Source organism: Peromyscus eremicus, chromosome 3 (assembly GCF_949786415.1).
Source record: "Peromyscus eremicus chromosome 3, PerEre_H2_v1, whole genome shotgun sequence".
Classification (NCBI taxonomy): Eukaryota; Metazoa; Chordata; class Mammalia; order Rodentia; family Cricetidae; genus Peromyscus; species Peromyscus eremicus.
Genome location: NC_081418.1, coordinates 125,452,623 through 125,470,688, shown reverse-complemented (window position 1 = coordinate 125,470,688; position 18,066 = coordinate 125,452,623). Strand labels below are relative to the sequence as shown.

Below are 18,066 nucleotides of genomic sequence, written 5' to 3'. Positions count from 1 at the left end.
TTTTAAAAAGTCCTGGACACCTGGGAGTCTGACTGCCATGGCAGCCCAGGAGGCACGCACAGGGATGAGGATGCAATCTTTGGGTGGCTGGGAATGACAGGGCCACTGGCTGCCTTGGCTCAGAGCCCTGGGGGAGGAGCTTTGCTCCCAGTCACTGCAATGTCTGGAGGCAAGCATGTGGGAGAGCTGGCTTCTTCAGGAAGACGAAGAGGAGATATGGCAGCTCTGGGTACTCACCCTCCCAAAAGATTCTCTGCAACAGTGTCCCAGGCCTTGGGGCAAAGGCTCAGGGAGTGAGCCAAGGTCCTACTCATGCCCCCTACCCTCACCCCTGCTCCTGCCCTGTAGGTGAGTTCCCAGGGCTGTATCCCGAACAGCAAAACTAAGCATGATCATTAAGAAGATAAATCAAGAGATAAGGCTGACATGTCCTGGGAGAAGGGCACACATGTCTACAACTCACTTTAAAATGCATAGGAGAGAAATGGGACGGAGGGAGGGCTGTAGAGGTCCAGGCCGCAGCGAACACAGCAAATGCCAATGACAGAATCTGGGGGTGGGTGCTACCCATCGTGATGACATTCCCTGGAAGAGACAGGACAAGACTACAAAAAGAAAGGGAGAGACACTCCTCGGGACACTCTGGAGAGGAGATGTGACTCCTGATCAGCAACACCGCTGTGTAGCCGCCCCCTCTGAGTGGAAACAGGCGGTCCAGGAGAAAGGAGGCAGATAACACTCTGGGAGCTTGGGATGTTACAAGACTCACAAGGCCACTCCCAAGGCTACCCAAGGAGGTACCGAGGGAGAAGGACTTCAGTGAAGCTCCAAGGAGGCAGCTTTCCTGACCGTCACTCAGGCTGTGGGGGGGCATTTTGTTGATGCTGCTGCTCCTGACTCACTGGTTTATCACCTAGACTGAGGTGTGCTGTCTCCTGATCTCCTACTGTGCCCCATCAGGGTAAAGAGACAATTCATTCCTGACACCAGCCTAGGGAATGGTCCAATCCACTGTTAAGATGGCTTCCAGATCAATTAGCGTCATCAAGATAATCTCTCAGAGGCATGCCCAGAGCCCAAATACTCCCAGACAGGAGTTCCTGGAGGCTTGCCTCCTATGAGATTCCAGATCCTTCTAAGTTGTCAATGAACATCTCAGACATCTTAAGTGACAGGCCTCCTTGAGGAGGGGCATCTACTTCATGAACATGAGGATACCCTCATGCCAGGACTAGAGAATATATTGCCATCCCTAAAAGTAGCATTACAGGCTAGGATCACACACAGTCTATAGTGGTTGTTGAGTGGCCTTTGCTATGGGTCATAAGACACACAATCGAGGCTCAACTGTCTGTCCAGAAAGAACCTGCCTGAGCAGGAGGAATTACAATAGGAAGACATGGATGCTATCCTTCTACATTATTGTCTTGATTGGCAGGAAAAGTGTGTGTGTGTGTGTGTGTGTGTGTGTGTGTGTGTGTGTGTGTGTGTGTGTAAGGAGGGGAGAGGTGGAGGTGCTGGCCTGCCCTTTCTTACAGCTGGTAGGGTATAGGAAAAAGAGAGTACAGTTAAATCTGCTGAAGATTCTTTACTAGGACACAGACACCCAGCAATCATGAGAAGAATCACATTGTGTGTGGAGAAGAGAGTGAGGCAGACGTGATAGAAGAGAATCTGCAGGTCTGATCTTCAACACAGAAGAAAGGAAAACCCCTTAATAATGGCTCGTATAGGACACGGATAATCAGGAAGCGCTCATCTGAACTGCTTGGATTGGGAAAGACTTTGAAACAAGACCCAGAAGAGCTCTCACAGCCCAGCTTGTGAGGTTGTAGGATGTGGGAATACAGGGTCAGGCTGAGCACTGTGGACATGGAAAGACTGTGTAACATAACTACCCATCCTCCCTGGACACCAAGGCTGCAGAATCTGGCACAACACAAAGGAAATCAGTTCCAGACGCACTGACTCATAGAGCCACGTGTGACACTTGGCCATTGCAACTAACTTCCCCAAGAATACCAGGGCTGAAAGAGAACAGAGGAAGGACAGACATTGCTGAGAGAATTGGGCATGAGCAAGGTGGTGCCTGATGCCCAGCTCACCAGCTTGCTAGTGTTCACAGAAGAGCTAAGAAGGAGGCTACTTCAACAGGGACCTTGGGACTGTCATGGGGCTTCGGTGACTTTGCTGGTACATGGTGAAGTTCGATCTTTGGAAGGCTCAGAAGAGGTTCTTGCACACCTGTGATTTAGACCGGCATGTAAATTGGGTTTACAAAGTGCTAAAGCAATCAAGAGATGACAGAATGGAAAACAGAGGGCCACGTCTGGGTCGCTCAAAGGTGACTGTGGCAAGATTTATATCAAGCTAGTCTTCCCAGGTGGGGGAAACAATCCTGACAGCTAAATCCTTAACTGGTGGCACCTGGATGCTTTTAAAGCCCAAGAAAATGTTCACAGAAGACATAAATGATAAAATAGTCCAGGAGACAAAGATCAAGCTTGCTCTAGTGTGGGCAGCTATATATCTTCTGAGTTTATGATGTGCATTTCTCCCCTGAAAGAAAGTAGACTTGGGTAGAGGTCTTGCACCCAGCCCAGGGCCCTTCCTGTAGCCAAGTGTGACCACCAGAGAGGCAAGAGCTACTGCACCAACATGGAGCCTATCTGATCCCAGAATCAGTTTCCAGCAGCAGCATGCACAATAGGGCAGCATGGCCTGGCTCGCTGGGCTCCCTACCATGTAAGCAGCCATATCTGGCCCCACCAAGCCTGTGGCAGGCAGAGAGACCCACAGAAGCTTCCCATCAGGATGAGGGAGCTGGACATTCACGGAGGAGGACTGTGGATTAGAGAGAGTCAAGGTAGTGCCCGCATCCAGGCTGCTGCGCCTCCCATTGTTCTCTTGACGGAACAATTGCTACAGTGACGTCATCTTTCCATGCTGGATTTGACCTTGCGGACACATTTCTTTTTTTTTTTTTCATATCCTCCTAGTTGCTGCGTTACAAGCCCAACTGGCCCTGGAAGGCAGTTGGCCCTCAGGGATCCTGCCCACCCTCTGTGTAAGTGTTTCATAAAGGATGCTAACCCTTGAGGGCCTTACACAGTTACAGAAGCGTCCGCAAGAACAGCAAGCAGCAGCAGTTAAAGAGTTTGAATGAAGACGCCCTGACTAGGTGGGAGAAGATGCTCCCAGGAGCCGTAAAGTTGTTGGGTAAAAGTCTCAGTGTCAGCAATGGGCCACCACTCTATGAGTTACTGGCCAGGGGGTCCCCTCCATAGCTACTCCCAGCCCAATTCAGGCTGTTACCACTGCTCTTGGTTGTATGTCAGAACTAGATGGTAAGACCCCATTGCTGAAAATGCTATATCCAGGACATGGAGAAATCAAGCTGGGGCCAAGCTGAAAGCCCCTTCTCTGTCGGCTGGCTTGTGTAGTGCTGAAGGGACTAGGCAGGCTGTGGCAGGGAGAATTGTTGCTGACAGTACTTTTCAGATATGGACCCTACATGTTACATTAACAACATGCAGGTAAGATGTGCTTTCTCGTACACATGCCCAGCTCACTGGCCTGCTAGGATTGTGTTCACAGAAGAGCTAGGACTGTTCAGGGTATAACCAACTTATTTCCAATTAAAGTCCCACTCCCTAGATGGGAACTTAAGTCTAGTACTATAGGCCAGAGCAAAGCTCATAGCTGGGACTGTCATAGGCTCCCGTGAGGAAGGAACTTCTATTGTTTTGTTAAATGGATATAATGTATCTGTCAAGTTGCTTTTAAACATTTTTGGTTTTGCCATGGAATACTGCTGCTGCTACCCTGAGTCACAGAAAGAAACTTTTTTTTTTTTTCAGTGTGGATTGACGATTCCTAACTATCCAAGCTGCTGAGAGTACCTATTGCTGTGGCGCAGGGGCTCAGTGCTCAGGCATAAATGTAAGACAATAACCACCCACTCCAGTCTCAGGAAACAGCTCAGAAGATGGGAGAGCCAGAGGAAGGGGTGGACTGTCTTGTAGCTATTGCCTCTAACATGAAGCATTCTCTCCTAGAGGGAGAAGGGAGGCTCAAAGGACTCAGGAAGCTAGGGAAACTCATAAGGTTCAGAAAAGCATCGAGGATTACAAGACTCACAAAGACCCATGCTGTATAAGCAATAAACAATTGGAGCAAAGGACATTTTGGTAGAGCTGCAGGTAAGATGATGTGAGTCATCACCCATGACTACTTAGTGACACACCTGCCTTGGAGTCACACCGGAAAACTTGTTGGTTCACAAAACAAGGTCTGGGTGAGACCATGTCTTCTAGTCTGTGGTCGGTGCCTTATCTGGAATGAACATTTGTTCACATCTCAACTGGGAAAAGCCAAGCAACCCCACGCTTGTACCAATGGCAGCAAACTGCGTAACTCTCTGCTCCTTTTGGCAATGGTAAGAACAAAGATCGGTGTTTAGTCTGTGACCAGAAAACCAAAGAGTTCAGGGACTCGGCCATCTCTGCCTTGACATCATCACCTCACAGGCTAATGACACGTCAGTTAATGACCTAATATCATCCATCTGCAAGCCATGCGTCTGTCTGGGTGGTTCTGACTCCTCACTTGCTCCTGAATGAGGTGGTGCAGCCCCCAGGGATCCAGAGGGAGAGAAGGACAGACCAAGTACAAGTATGAACTTGTTTGCCTGGTTCCATTTTGCCCTATGTTTGGGACACAGTCACTAAAGAAGCTCGAGGCTGTTGTTATTTCCCCATCTGGTTTTCTTAGGGACCCTCCCGCCCCGCCTTTTGAAAAAAATGTTTTCTTCATCTGTGGAAAGTTGTATACATACATACAATTGTATACGTTTATTCAATAGATTTAGACCATATTCATCCACTACTCTCTGTCCCCAGCTCTCCAGTGTCCCCACTAGCCTCCCAACTCCATGTCTTCCTTTTTTGTTATTAATAATCCTGAGTCTACTAAGTGCTTTCCACATGCACATGCCTGTGGGGCCATCCGCCAAGGCACAGGTTACCAGCCACACCCCCAAAGAAGAGTGACACTCTTTCCCTCAGGGCCATCAGCGGGTGCTAACTCTTCTGCTGAAGGCAGGTCCCCAGGCCCCTCCCACATTCCTGCTGGATTGTTCTGACTGACTTGATCTTGAGCAGATAACCACAGGTGTTGACATGTACAAAGACCATGTCGTGTCCAGAGGGAAATCCTTATTTCTTTTCCACTCTGACTTTTCCACAAGCTCTGTCACCTGTACGGAGGTCTAAATGAATGTCACGGTGCCCACTATTCCAGGCAATAGCATAATTTTGAGATTCTGCAGAAAGCATTCAGTGAATACCTACTATGTGCTGGGCGGCACACAAGCCATCTCAAGAGGAGAATTGAGTAAGATGTTGTCCACATGTTAGGAATGTTTGCTCATGTGGGCAGTGGCTGAGCAGAACCTGTTTTAATCATGTGCTCTTAGACCAATATTCATCTGTCCCTTTCTTTCTTTCTTTTTCTTTTTTTTTTTTTTTTTCGAGACAGGGTTTCTCTGTATACCTTTATGCCTTTTCTGGATCTTGCTCTGTAGACCAGGCTGGCCTCAAACTCACAAAGAGCTGCCTGCCTCTGCCTCCCGAGTGCTGGGATTAAAGGCGCACCACCACCCGGCTCATCTGTTCCTTTCGATGCAATGTAAAGTAAACACACTCATAGGATCACAGATAAATCATCTCTCTTCTCTGGGCCTTGTTTTCCCCCAGGAGACACCTTGAAAATCTATTCCTGGACTTTGCCAGGGTTTTGTTTTTGTTTTTGTTTTTGTTTTTGTTTTTTTGTTCATTTGTTTTGTTTTGTTTTTTACTTTTATGACTCAGACACTTGGGGCTGCTAAGAGGAATTTCCACTTGGCATGAAGCCACAGCCGGAGTGGGAGAGTCAGAAGTGGACAATTAAAGGCCTCTATTGCTGGTGAAAAGATAAAAGGCAGCAATTTGACTCAATAGCCTTCTTTTCTAGCTGAGGGAACTCTGGCACTGGGAGAGACAGTGGCTTGTTTAAGGTCAGTGACAGTGCTGGGTCCCCAGAGTCTGAGTGGGGAGTGTCCGAACACCATGTAGCGTTGCCTCCTTAGGTGAGGTGTGCAAGACAATGCCATATGCCTCTGTAAGGCTGGAGGAGGAGCTGTGTTCCCTGGCCTGTGCCTGGCAGAATGTCACTAAGATTCTAATCAAGGAGAGGAGCCAGGCTTGAACTCTTTGTGAGCAAAAGCAGGGCGGTGCTTGCCCCGTGGGTGCTCCAGCTCAGCTTGAGGATGAGAAGTGATGAAAGAAATGGGACAGGGGGTTCACACACCAGTGAGTTTGCACAGAGAAGGCCATCAACTGTCATAATTCCAGTCACCCAAGACCTATCAACGCCCCATCATCTTGCTGCTCATGGGCAAAAGAGACCTCACTCCCTCACAAAGCTGTGCTGGGTCAGAAATCATCAGAAGTCACCGCGTCCAGGAGGTGCTCATTGGAACTGTGGGGTTGGTGAGGGCCTCCTCTGCCTCCCTCCCTCTGACCTCTGCAAATCTCAGGGCACTTTCCTCCATGTGAGGCTGCCAGTGTATCTGATATTCTCTCCCACCAACGGAAGTAGAAAGGACAGGGGCAATTAATATGGAAGTCCCGAGATGTCAACCCCCTTGTCTGAGGTCACAAAGCTCGTGAGTCAGGACTTGATTCCATGTCAATCTAGACTCATTATTTCACAGGTGAGGAGACAGATTCAGAAAGCTGGAAAAGTGACAGATGTTTCATTTGGGGTTCTATGTCCTAATTCAGTTCTCTACCAACTCTGGTCTTAGGTAAGCTACATCCTCTCCCTGGGACTCAGGCACTCCCCATCAAGGAAGTAGTTGGTCCCAGATACTGCTTCCCTAGCATGCTAATGTAGGAAAGAAGTTAACTGCACTGCATTCCTGATCACACACCTTAATAAATATAATTGTATTCTGTATAAGAAGCGAATTGACAGTCAAAATATGTTTTTTAGGAAAATGTGTTTTTAGGAAATCATCAACCAAGAATTAAGACTTTTTCTTGGTCATGTTGGAATTAATGAGTATTTGCTACATACTCATTTGTGGCTCAAAGAATTAATATGCCAGATTTAAGACCAGAAGGTAAAAAGAGACAAATATTGATGATCAAGGATGTTGTCATGGAAGAGTTGACAGCATGGCTTCAGGAAGGCAAGGTGACAGGTCCATGTTCAAGTCTCCAGGGAAACCTGAGTGCCAGTTTCTACAGACTCTCCTGCTCTGAGGTCTTCAGTCAGCCCTAAACATTATTACTGCCCAACAGACATTTCTACAAAGACAAAAAACCTTCCATAGCCATGATCTTTGTGATAGCTAATCATGGTTATCAACTTGCCTGGATCCAGAATTGAATAAAAGGCAAGCTACTGGGCATCCCTATGTGGAATATTCTTCTTTGTTTTGTTTTTCTTCTTTCTTTCTTTCTCTTTCTTTCTTTCTTTCTTTCTTTCTGTCTTTCTTTCTGTCTTTCTTTCTTTCTTTCTTTCTTTCTTTCTTTCTTTCTTTCTTTCTTTCTTTCTTAGATTTATTTATTTATTATTAATATAACATCTGCACACCAGATGAGGGCATCAGATCCCATTATAGATGGTTGTGAACCACCATGTGGCTGCTGGGAATGGAACTAAGACCTCTGGAAGAGCAGCCAGTGTTCTTAATCGCTGAGACATCTCTCCAGCCCCCTATGTGGAATATTCTTGATGAAATTATTTGAAATGGGAAGCCCCACCCTAAATTTGGGCAGCACCTTCTGCTGAAAGCACAGATAAAAATAGGAAGAAGCTTTGCATTTTTCTGCATGCCTTCACGATTGCTGGCAATCCCCACCCTGGCACTTCTAAGACTGTCGATTTCTCATTTATAACAGACAAAGACCAGAAGCTCTTCAGGACTCTTCAGGGCCATCAGCACCAGATTGGGACTGCCGAGACATCCAGCATCACGGGCTGAATAACTATCAGGCTGCTGGCCTCTTTGGTGTGAGACAGCCATTATTGGACTATGCTGACTGCATCCTGTAAACCAACCTAATAAGTCCCATTTTTAACACATAGTCCTTCTTTTAATTCTGTTACTCTACAGAACCCTGACCAATAAACTCCCCACTTTAGTGACCATTGGTCACACGTGGCTGTTAATGATCTGAAACTGTTTAGAGAAACTGAGGCACTGAACTGTGTGTGATTTAATTTCAGTCAATTGAAACAGACATGGTTTGTGGCTACTTTACCAGACAGCACAGCATTAGGAGTATAGTCCCCCAAAGGCACATTGCATTCCACCTCCAGGAAGCCTAGAGTGCTCCTCTACCTCCTCCTACCCTAGAGTGGGCAAGAAGGCTCCAAGAAATCCTTGCTTGGGTTACCTGTCCCCAGGACCATGACCTAATCAGACACAAGCCCTTCCTGATTTATCTGACAGGTCTCACCTACCTGGAATGTTCTCTTAGACTAGACTGTTTCAAACTTCCACCTGTGTGCCAGTCACTTAGGGGCATTGCTGAAATGCAGGCTTGGAGGGGACAGGCTCATAATGGAGCCGAGTGTCAGCACATCTGACAAGCTTCTGGAGACAGGCTGTGTGACTGGCCAAAAAGCAGTTTGTGTAGTAAGGTTTGAGCAAAAGAAGCCAGTACGAAGAGCCTACCTTTGTACCATTCAACTACAGACCGTTCTGGAAAAGACAAAACTGTGGATACAGGGAAAATGTCAGAAGGAGGGTGGGTGTGAACAGGCAGAATACAGGGATTTTAGGGTAATGGTCTTACTGTATGATACTTGTATGATACTGTGATGTTGGGTACATGTCATTACACAGTTGTCTAAACCCATAGAATGCCCAACACAGAGGATGCAGGCACATGCTGCTAAGCACGATGGCCTGGGTTTGATCCCAGGACCCACACTATGGAAAGAGAGAACTGACAGCCATGGGTGGTCCTCTGACTTCCACAAGTGTGCTGTGGTGCATGTGTACACATACACACACACACACACACACACACACACACACACACACACAAATAAAGTTACACATAAATAATAATGGGCTTCAGTGAATATAAGGCATCAATACTGATGACTCTGTAATTCTTGGGGATAGACCACCCTAACGGTGACAGAAAACCTGGGGTCCTTTAGATTCTGTTTTCTACTTCTATAAGCTCGACACTCAAAAAGTAAAATATATTAATCAAAGACCCTCTCCAATTAAAAGCCACTGTCCCAGAAAACAGAAACTGTATCTACCCACCTGCTCCTCCACCCACTCCCACAGTGGCCAGCCAGTGGCTAGCAGGAGTGGTCACTTGGTCTATGAAAGCAGAGCCAGGGACAATGCTCCATAAATGTGTTCTGGACAAATAAGCTCAGGAGGGATCCAACCCAAGGGCCAGTCTGGGGTCTAGGCCAGCCTAGGGCTGGTGTGCTTCTCTTGGTAGCTCATCTTGTCAGCTACACCACAGAGCACATGTCATATGGGGCTTTGGGTGTCTTCCGGAAGTGACCCCACTACCTGGTCGATGCCTGCTCTGCTAAAGCCCAACAATTCATTGGATATGTGGCTCCACTTCTCCCTCTTTCCCTCTTCACTGTTCTCCCATTCTTTCCAGACACTGGAAGAGGCTCAGGCTATCTGTCTCATCTAGCCTGACGATATTCACATGGGGACAGGAGACAAGTAAAAGTGGGTCCCTACCCTCTAGGAACACACTAGGGGACATCTTGAAGGTCAGAGGGCAAGTTTCCAAGCCATAGCCACACAGAAAAAGCAAAGAGCAGATTCAAAAGCAGCTGAGTGCCTAATACACTCTGCCTGGCTTCACTCAGCCTGCTCTGAGCTGGACTGCCTTCTGAAATTACAGCTTTTTTCTCGCCAATCAACCTCTCACTCGGGAACATTCCACAACCACCCACAGACCACCAAAGGAAGTCTGGATTCTTCAGTTTGACAGACACGGTTTCTGGAGAGGGTAACATGCCTTTCTTTCTTTAAAGCCACGTTACATATGGCTGCTGGTCACCAACTCCTCCTGCATGTAATCATAGCTCTCTGACCACTTCCCGTATGTATGCAGACATTCATTCTTTTCATCCATGCTTGTTTTCAAACAACCTTTCTTTCCTCTTCCTTCAAACAGCAACTCAAACTCCCTGAAGTCTCTAGGACAGACAGCCAGAAATAATTTTTTTAATTCACCTCTGATTGTTGGTATTCCTTAAGATACACCACCATATGGCAATCATTCATCTGCTTCTATACACCCATCCTCCCATCATCTGTCCACCTATCCACGTACCCACTGCCTATTCATCCATCCATCTATCCATCCATCCACTCACCTACCCACCCAGTCATCCATTGTTTCATCTGCTCACCCTCCCACTAGCCATCTACTCATCTGTCTACCCAAACACCATTTATCCAACCACCATGTACCTACCATCCATCTATTAATCTGTTTATCCATCTATTCCACCCATCCAAGCACTCAACCACCTACCAATCACTCAACCACCTACCCATCCATTTACCATTCATCCATATGACCATCTACCCACCCACCATCCATCCATCTAACTGCCCATTCTACATCTGCCAGTCTATCCATCTATCTGATCAACTACCCATCATTCATCTTCCTACTCATCTACCACCCAGTCATCCATCTTCTCAACTATTGATCATCCATAGTCATCTAACCCCACCGTCTACAACCCATCCACTCATCCATTTATCCATCCACTCATCCATTTATCTATCCATCTGTCTGTCCATCTAACCATCTGCCCATCTATTCACCATCTCACAGTAACTAGGATCTTCTCATGTCCCAGACTCTGTCTCAGGTACGTACCAAGGAGTCCAAAGTGGATAGCACACAAACATTCTTTGCTTATGTAGAGCTGAAATTCTAACTGATAATACTAACCATAAACATATTGATTAATAAACATGAGATTATGCCAGGCAGCCATCAGCTCCATGAATTAAAACAACAACAGGGTTTTGTTCAGGTTCATGGGGTTGACTGGGTCCTGACGCAGGAGCAGAATGACCAGTAGCATGTAAGGGGGCCAGCCATGGGATGATGTAAAAAAAGAATAACAGAGACAGAATCTGGGATGGTGGGGCCTTGGCAGCTGGAGCCAGGCCCACTGTGACCCAGGAATGAGGGCCAGGTGAGATAGGACCAGGCCCAATGTGGTGATTGAATATATTTGTAGATACTGCCAAATGTCTCCTGGGAAGCAGAATTCCCAGATAAACAGCACAGCTTTAGAACAAGGAGATCTCTACACTCACTTTTTCCTGGCTTAAAGCCAAGCCTTGAGGGGACCCATAGGAGGACCATAACTCAGAAGCCCATCACCTCCTACTGAGTCCTATGATGTCAGAGTGTCTTTTGGGGTCAGCATAGGGCTTCCATAGATCTGAACTGAGAAAATGTGAGGCTGCACCCACACAAGGAAGCTAACGGTCAATACCTGGAATAAAATGCACATTAAGACAAAAGCCAGCACTCTTCAAAGGAGGATAACGGAATCCAGTGTTCACACCAATTCTGTAGCACATAGTGTTCAATCAAAAACTACCAGCAGCACAAGCAGACTAGAAAACACGGGGTTTCCTCTAGGCCAGAGGCTTGGCATTTACCAGACTTCAGTGTCCCTAGATACAGTCAGAGAACTAAAGAACACATTCAAAGCACCCATGCAGGAGTCTCGGTTCCCCACCAAGCTCCTTGAGAATGCTGCAGGAAGGCAGCAGGGCCAGTGAGGGAAGGTGGTAAGCGATAAGAAGCAGGAGCCCATTGTTGAGATGGTCTCCGCGGTTTAGGCTGAACTTAAATCCGCCTAATGGATATTCTCCAAGTAGAACACTGACAAATCAGAGTAGCAAAGCCAAAAGAGAATGGAAGGAAGGAAGGAAGGAAGGAAGGAAGGAAGGAAGGAAGGAAGGAAGGAAGGAAGGAGAGAAGACAGATTGGTCTGTCTGTATGTCTGTATGTATGCATGTATATTTGAACATTGGGAAGTGAGTGACTGGAGAGTTGTTCCAAATTAGAGGTGAGGAGCCTCCTGGCACAGGACGGGAAGTGGTTTCTGGGTGGGAACAAAACCTACCTGATGTGCAGTATCTGGGATCCTAGCAAAAGGCCACACAGTGACTTCAGAATCAGGAAGGGCAGCTGGGACTGGGCAGACAGAGAATGCAGATGGTGGACATGGTGGCTTTGGCATTGTGCCCTTTGCTCAGCTGGGTCACAAGCCACTGGGCTCAGAGATAGATGTGTAAACTTTAGGCCTCTAGCCTTAGCTCCTTCATTTGTGAAATCGGATTTTAAGCTTACATCCTGTGAGAACTTTGGCCATACACAGAGCACGATGGTTTTCAGTAATCATTAGGTGGCTGATTGACTTGGAGAGACAAGATAGCTGTGGTGACTGGTAGAGTGTCAGCAGTCAGGAGATAACCATCAGTGGTTACTTTTTAGATGGCAAGCTAAGCTGCGCTATGTGATTGGGCCATGCTCCAGCATCCAGTATCATGACTTGGATGGCCATGCCAGCAGCTCTCCTACCCCAACACTGCCGAAACAGCTGAGAGACCACAGAACTTCATCCTGAGTTCCAACACTTTAACAGTATCTCTGCGGTGCACAGAACCCCAAGGAGGAGCCCAGCAATTCTGACTCCATGAGCCAGGAAAAGAAGGAGATTTGCTGTCTTTGGACATGAGGTTAGGTAAGACCTACACCTGTAGGGCAATTCCAATCCCCAGTACTGTCTCCACCACCATTATTACTGACCTAATCGTGCCTTTCCCAAGAGATGGGAACCTCCTTGAAGACAAAGAGCCATGTGCAGTGGGATGGCTAGGCCTGAGAGAAGACAACAAACCCACAGTACTACAGAAACACTTAATACAGAACCAAATGCATCCAAAGGAAACTTTGAGGGACTTCCAGTCTCGGGGAGTGGCCTCCACATCAGTGATGTTTCATGTAAAAAATGTATCTGCTATCTCTAAGTCAGTGGAGACATGGATATTTTGGTTTGAAAGTGTTTCAGGCTAGAGGCCATTTCTTATTTTGGGTCCTGGCATGGAATCAGAGAACACGGCCACCAGGTGGCAGTAATCTCATGGACTCTTCTTCAGGGTTCAGAAGATTTCCAGCCAGGGTCTGGTCTTGCTCCTGTGTTCTGATTTGTCCTGTGGGATGGGGCCGCAGGAGAGACGCCTTGTCCTCAGGTCCAGCACCTTGGACACCTCATCCTCAGGTTCTGTTCCCTCCACAGAGGAGGAAGCCCAGGAAAGTGGTGTATCAGTACTCTGCCTGGGAAAGCAGACCCGTGAGTTGGATCTGTGACAAGCCTTTCTGTTCTCGCCCTGAAAACACACACTCGAAACACAATGACAAGCGAGAGCAGCAGAAATCTGGGGCATGGACAATGTGATTTCTTGCAAGATCCCCTTGGCTCTCCAAAGACTGAGAAGACAGAAAGTGAAAATCTGAGGGGGTAAAAATGGAGCCGGAGCACTCACACTTCAGAGAAAACACTGGGCCGACAGTGAAGACAAACAGATGTTTAAACGCTCTGACCATGGAATGCAAATCACAGGCACAAAGTGGGCGAGCTGCTGCATCCCTTCAAGCTCTTCACAAGAAACTTAATTTGCTGGATCCACAATAAAAGCCCCATTCCTAGTTCAAAGCTACCCTCCTCTTGGGCTGTGAGGTTCCGAGTTGTCCTTCTCAGAGCCAGACATAGGCCAACATGACCCAGAGTCCTACTAGGTGCCAGGCCTGGGGCTGGGCAACAGAGGTGAGAAATTCAAGGGCTCGGGCATGCATGTGTACCTACCTGTGCCTTGCGGCATCCCTTCATGGCAGGCAAACATTCCTACCCTAATAGACAGGTGAGAACTGTGAGCCCAGAGAGGGAAAGACACAGTGTGGAAGGCACACAGCCACACAGCAGCAGCGGATTAAGTATTACAAAGCCACTACTTCTTGAAGAACATACTCATAAGTGCTGAAAGATTGGAGCGCCAGGACACAGGCAGTGAGCACACTTTGGGGCAACTATCTTCCTCCCGAGAAACAGTCGCTGGCCAGTTTACCTCACTACAGGCTGTGCCAGGGGCTGGCAAGCAAACAGTGAATGTAACAGGTACATTCCCTGCCTGAGTCTCCACTAGAGCAAGAAGAGCAGCAACAACTGGGCAGCCTTTGAGATGTCAGCGATGGCGGGAAAAGGGACCTAAGGACTGACAAGAGATGGGTATTGGGAAGGACATGGTGCAGCATAAATTCAGGGACCCCTGGTGACTATACTAGCTGCTGGCACACCCTTAGATTTTTAAAACAACTTCCACAGCTTTTTCTGTCCACAAAAAAAGGAATTAGCCCCATTTTACTGATGATGAAACTGAAATGGTCCCAAGGTTCCAAAGAGGGAGTGCAGAATAGCGTATGTACCCCCACCCCGCATGCAAAGGGAGCAGCAGACCCGCCCTGGAGCTCCAGATGGGGGAGGGGGAGAAGGCCTGAGAAGGCAGGGGAGGGGCAATGAGAACAGCATGCAGCTTTGGCCCTGGAAAGGAAGGAGTGAAGGTGAGCAGCCCGATGGAGACCCCTTCAGACCAGACTGTCTGGTGGCTCTCTCTCCGCTGCAGATGGTGGACCCTACGGAGGGACACGGACCTCTGATCTCACCCTAGCCTGTTGTGTTCTTCTCAGAGGGAGACCTGGGTGGGGGAGTGGCCTGACTATCCTCTCCCCAGGCTGAGGACTCCAGGGACCAGGGTCTAGCACAATGCACAGTGCTGGGCACAGGCCTGCAGCCTCTATGGGAGAACTCTCAGCAGCTATTCATCTGCTCATGGGACTGTCATTCATGATTCACAATCAGGAAAGACACCCCCATCTGCTGACCATTGCACCTAATAGCCCAGCTCCCACACCCCAAGGTTCTGGATGGACAGCCTGGGGCCAAGGGCTCAGAGGCTGGAGACTTGACGGGACCTGACAATACTCTGGAGCTCTAGGATGTCCTCCCTCCTGGTGTCTCTTCCCGGGCTCTCAGGAGAGGTGGATAACTATGGAGTAATCCTTTATTGGCTCTTGGCTGCAGGAGTACAACTTAGCCTTTCAGGTCATTGGTGGAGAAACTGAGGCTCAGAAGGAGACCTAGGAAGACAGTGGGAACCTGAGATGGTCAGGGAAGAACTGAATGGATTCCTAGGCCTCTGGTTCATCTGTGTTCTCAGACTATGTGTCCATGTGTGTTCACCTGTGTGCATGTGTGTGTACATGTCCATCTGCATACAAGTGTGTGCACCTGCATGTGTTTCTCTCTGTGTATAGGTGCGTTTGTTTCCTCAGTGTACATGTGTGTACACTTATGTATCTGTATGAGCATGTGTACTCATGTGCATTTATATCAGTGTGCATGTGTGTGCACTTATGTATCTGTATGAGCATGTGTACTCATGTGCATTTATATCTGTGTGCATGTGTGTGCACTTATGTATCTGTATGGGCGTGTGTACTCATGTGCATTTATATCTGTGTGCATGTGTGGGCACTTATGTATCTGTATGGGCATGTGTACTCATGTGTATTTATACCTGTGTACATGTGTGTACACTTATATATCTGTATGGGCATGTGTACTCATGTGCATTTATATCTGTGTGCATGTGTGTTTTTCTCTGTGTCTGTATGTCTCTGTCTGTGTTTGTGCACGTACGACTGTGTGTACATATGCATATGTATATGTATATGTATGTCGCTATGTGTGTAACTCTGTGAGTCTGTGTGTGAATGTAGGGCTCTGAGAAAGTGGCAACTGGACTTCCCCAACCTTTCTGGCTATCAGAATCACCTCGGAGGCTCCTTAACTACCTGGCTGTCCTGTAGCCATCCCAGACTCTCTGAAAGTGACCCCCTGGAGCCTGTCTTTACCAAGCTGCAGGCACCCTGATGATTGTCAAGATCTAGATACTATAAAGGATGCTCATGGTCTCTTCACTGGACCTTAAGGCCCAGGGAGGAAGAAGAGGTTGGTCAGAGGAGACAGAACCTGTCTTCTGTTGATACCAGAAGGGTAGCCCTAACAAGAGAAGATGGACCCATGATGGGATATGTGTAGCACAAACTGCTGCTTAGGTAGAGCCCCTCCTATCAGAGTTAGAGTTGACCAGTCAGGAGCCAATTTCCCTCTTCCTGGGGATCCTGCCTGTGATTTGGGATGTGATACAGGTGCCAGCAGCACCCCAAGGCATAACGAACTGGCAAAGATGAGCGTGTGTCCCACTCCACCGGCCTCATCACTCACTCTCACAGACACCTCTGAGTTGTACTAAAACAACCAGTGCTTTGCAAATCCTTCCGTCCACACAGCCCAGACAGAGGGATCCAAGGCCACAGGCTTGAAATCTCTCAGAAGTTCAAACTCTGACTGGAAGTCAGACACTAATTCTATGTGATTCATGTGTTTGTTTCTATATAAAGTGGGCACTTCCTGGTGGAAACAGTGAACCCTGAGCAAGTAGCTTCTTACATTGATATTACCATGGACCTGGGCTCAGTGGAGAGAGGTCTGGGCTAGAGTCTAGGAATCTCCCTGACAGCTTCTGGCATGGAGTAGAGATTGAAGGATTGGCTAGATGAGGGGGTCTCTGTTTAACACACTCCCAGGCACTTGTTACTCATGACTAGAATAAACCAGGCCTGACTAATGACTATGGGTAGATGAGGCAACTTCTCTAATTCTTTGTGTGGGGGTGGGGGTGGGTTTGGTGTGAACTCTTCTACAAAGAAAGTTAACCACAGTAAGGACTCGCCTTCTCACCAAGATCCCCTGTGGCAGGTCTGTGACATCAGGCAGGAAAAAATAAGTTTGTAATTTTAACTAATTCCTAACTGAAGTTTAGCATGTCCTTTATTTGTGACCATGAGTGCTGTCAACAAACCACAGACCCCTCATGAAGAAAAGCCTAGATACAATGGTGGTATAACTAGCTAAAATGTCTATGGTGATGGGTAGAGAGACAGATATCTGGCTTAGTGGTTAAGAGCACATACTGCTCTTCCAGAGACCAGAATTCAATTCCCAGCATCCACATCAGACAGCCCACAACCACCTGTAATTCTAGCTTCCAAGAGATCTGACACCTCTGGCCTCTTCCAACACCCACAGGTATGTAACATATATACACATACACATGATTAAAAATAAATTAATTAAAAATTAAAAACAAATAAATAAGAAATAAAATATCCATGATAAATGCTGCTTTGAAATCATGGTACTGGATGAGCATCCCTGATCCCCAAAACCAAACTCTGAAACTTCCAGAATGTCAACATATCATAATTAGGAAAGTTCATGGCAAGAGATATTATTTCACATACAAAACAACTAAAATACATATGTAAGATATACATGAAACAAATAAATTTCATGCTTACAGCTGGGCACTGTCTTCAAGATGCTCATCAAATATATATGAATATTCCCAGTTTCAGAAAAATCTCAAATTTGAAATGTCTGATTCTAAGCATTCCAGGTAAAGGCGACTCTGCTTGCAGCTCTCGGTCCTGCATGGGATGGTATGTTGAAGGCACTAAGCAAGAAATGTCTATGTCACCAGGCCACACAGTTACCTTTAAATGCTCTCCAGTTGGATTTTACTACATTTGCTTTCCTGTGTGTTTCATTGATGTGTTAACAATTATCATTCCGAGGAGGCCATAGGCTTCTACCTACTCCCCTGGCCACTGAGCTTCAGTGGCCGGTGTGGGACACTGTGCTTTGAGATGCAACCCTTACCTGTGGGTCAGAGAGCCGGGAGAGGTCAGGGTACAGATAGAACTTGACGCCTTCAGAGGCGCCTGGCAGGGTGACGCCTCGGATCAGGAGGATGAGCAGCATGATGTAGGGGAAGGTTGCCGTGACATACACGACCTGCCC

General features: G+C 47.4%; 1 protein-coding gene across 1 annotated transcript in view; it reads right to left on the bottom strand.

Moving 5' to 3' along the window:
• The window catches only part of Slc6a11 (solute carrier family 6 member 11), a 117,774-nt gene that overhangs the window by 37,867 nt on the left and 61,841 nt on the right, over positions 1-18,066 (bottom strand). Inside the window, exon 6 of the mRNA XM_059256839.1 lies at positions 17,926-18,060. Coding sequence (XP_059112822.1) covers positions 17,926-18,060 — 135 coding nt within the window. The remainder of the gene's footprint in view (positions 1-17,925; positions 18,061-18,066) is intronic.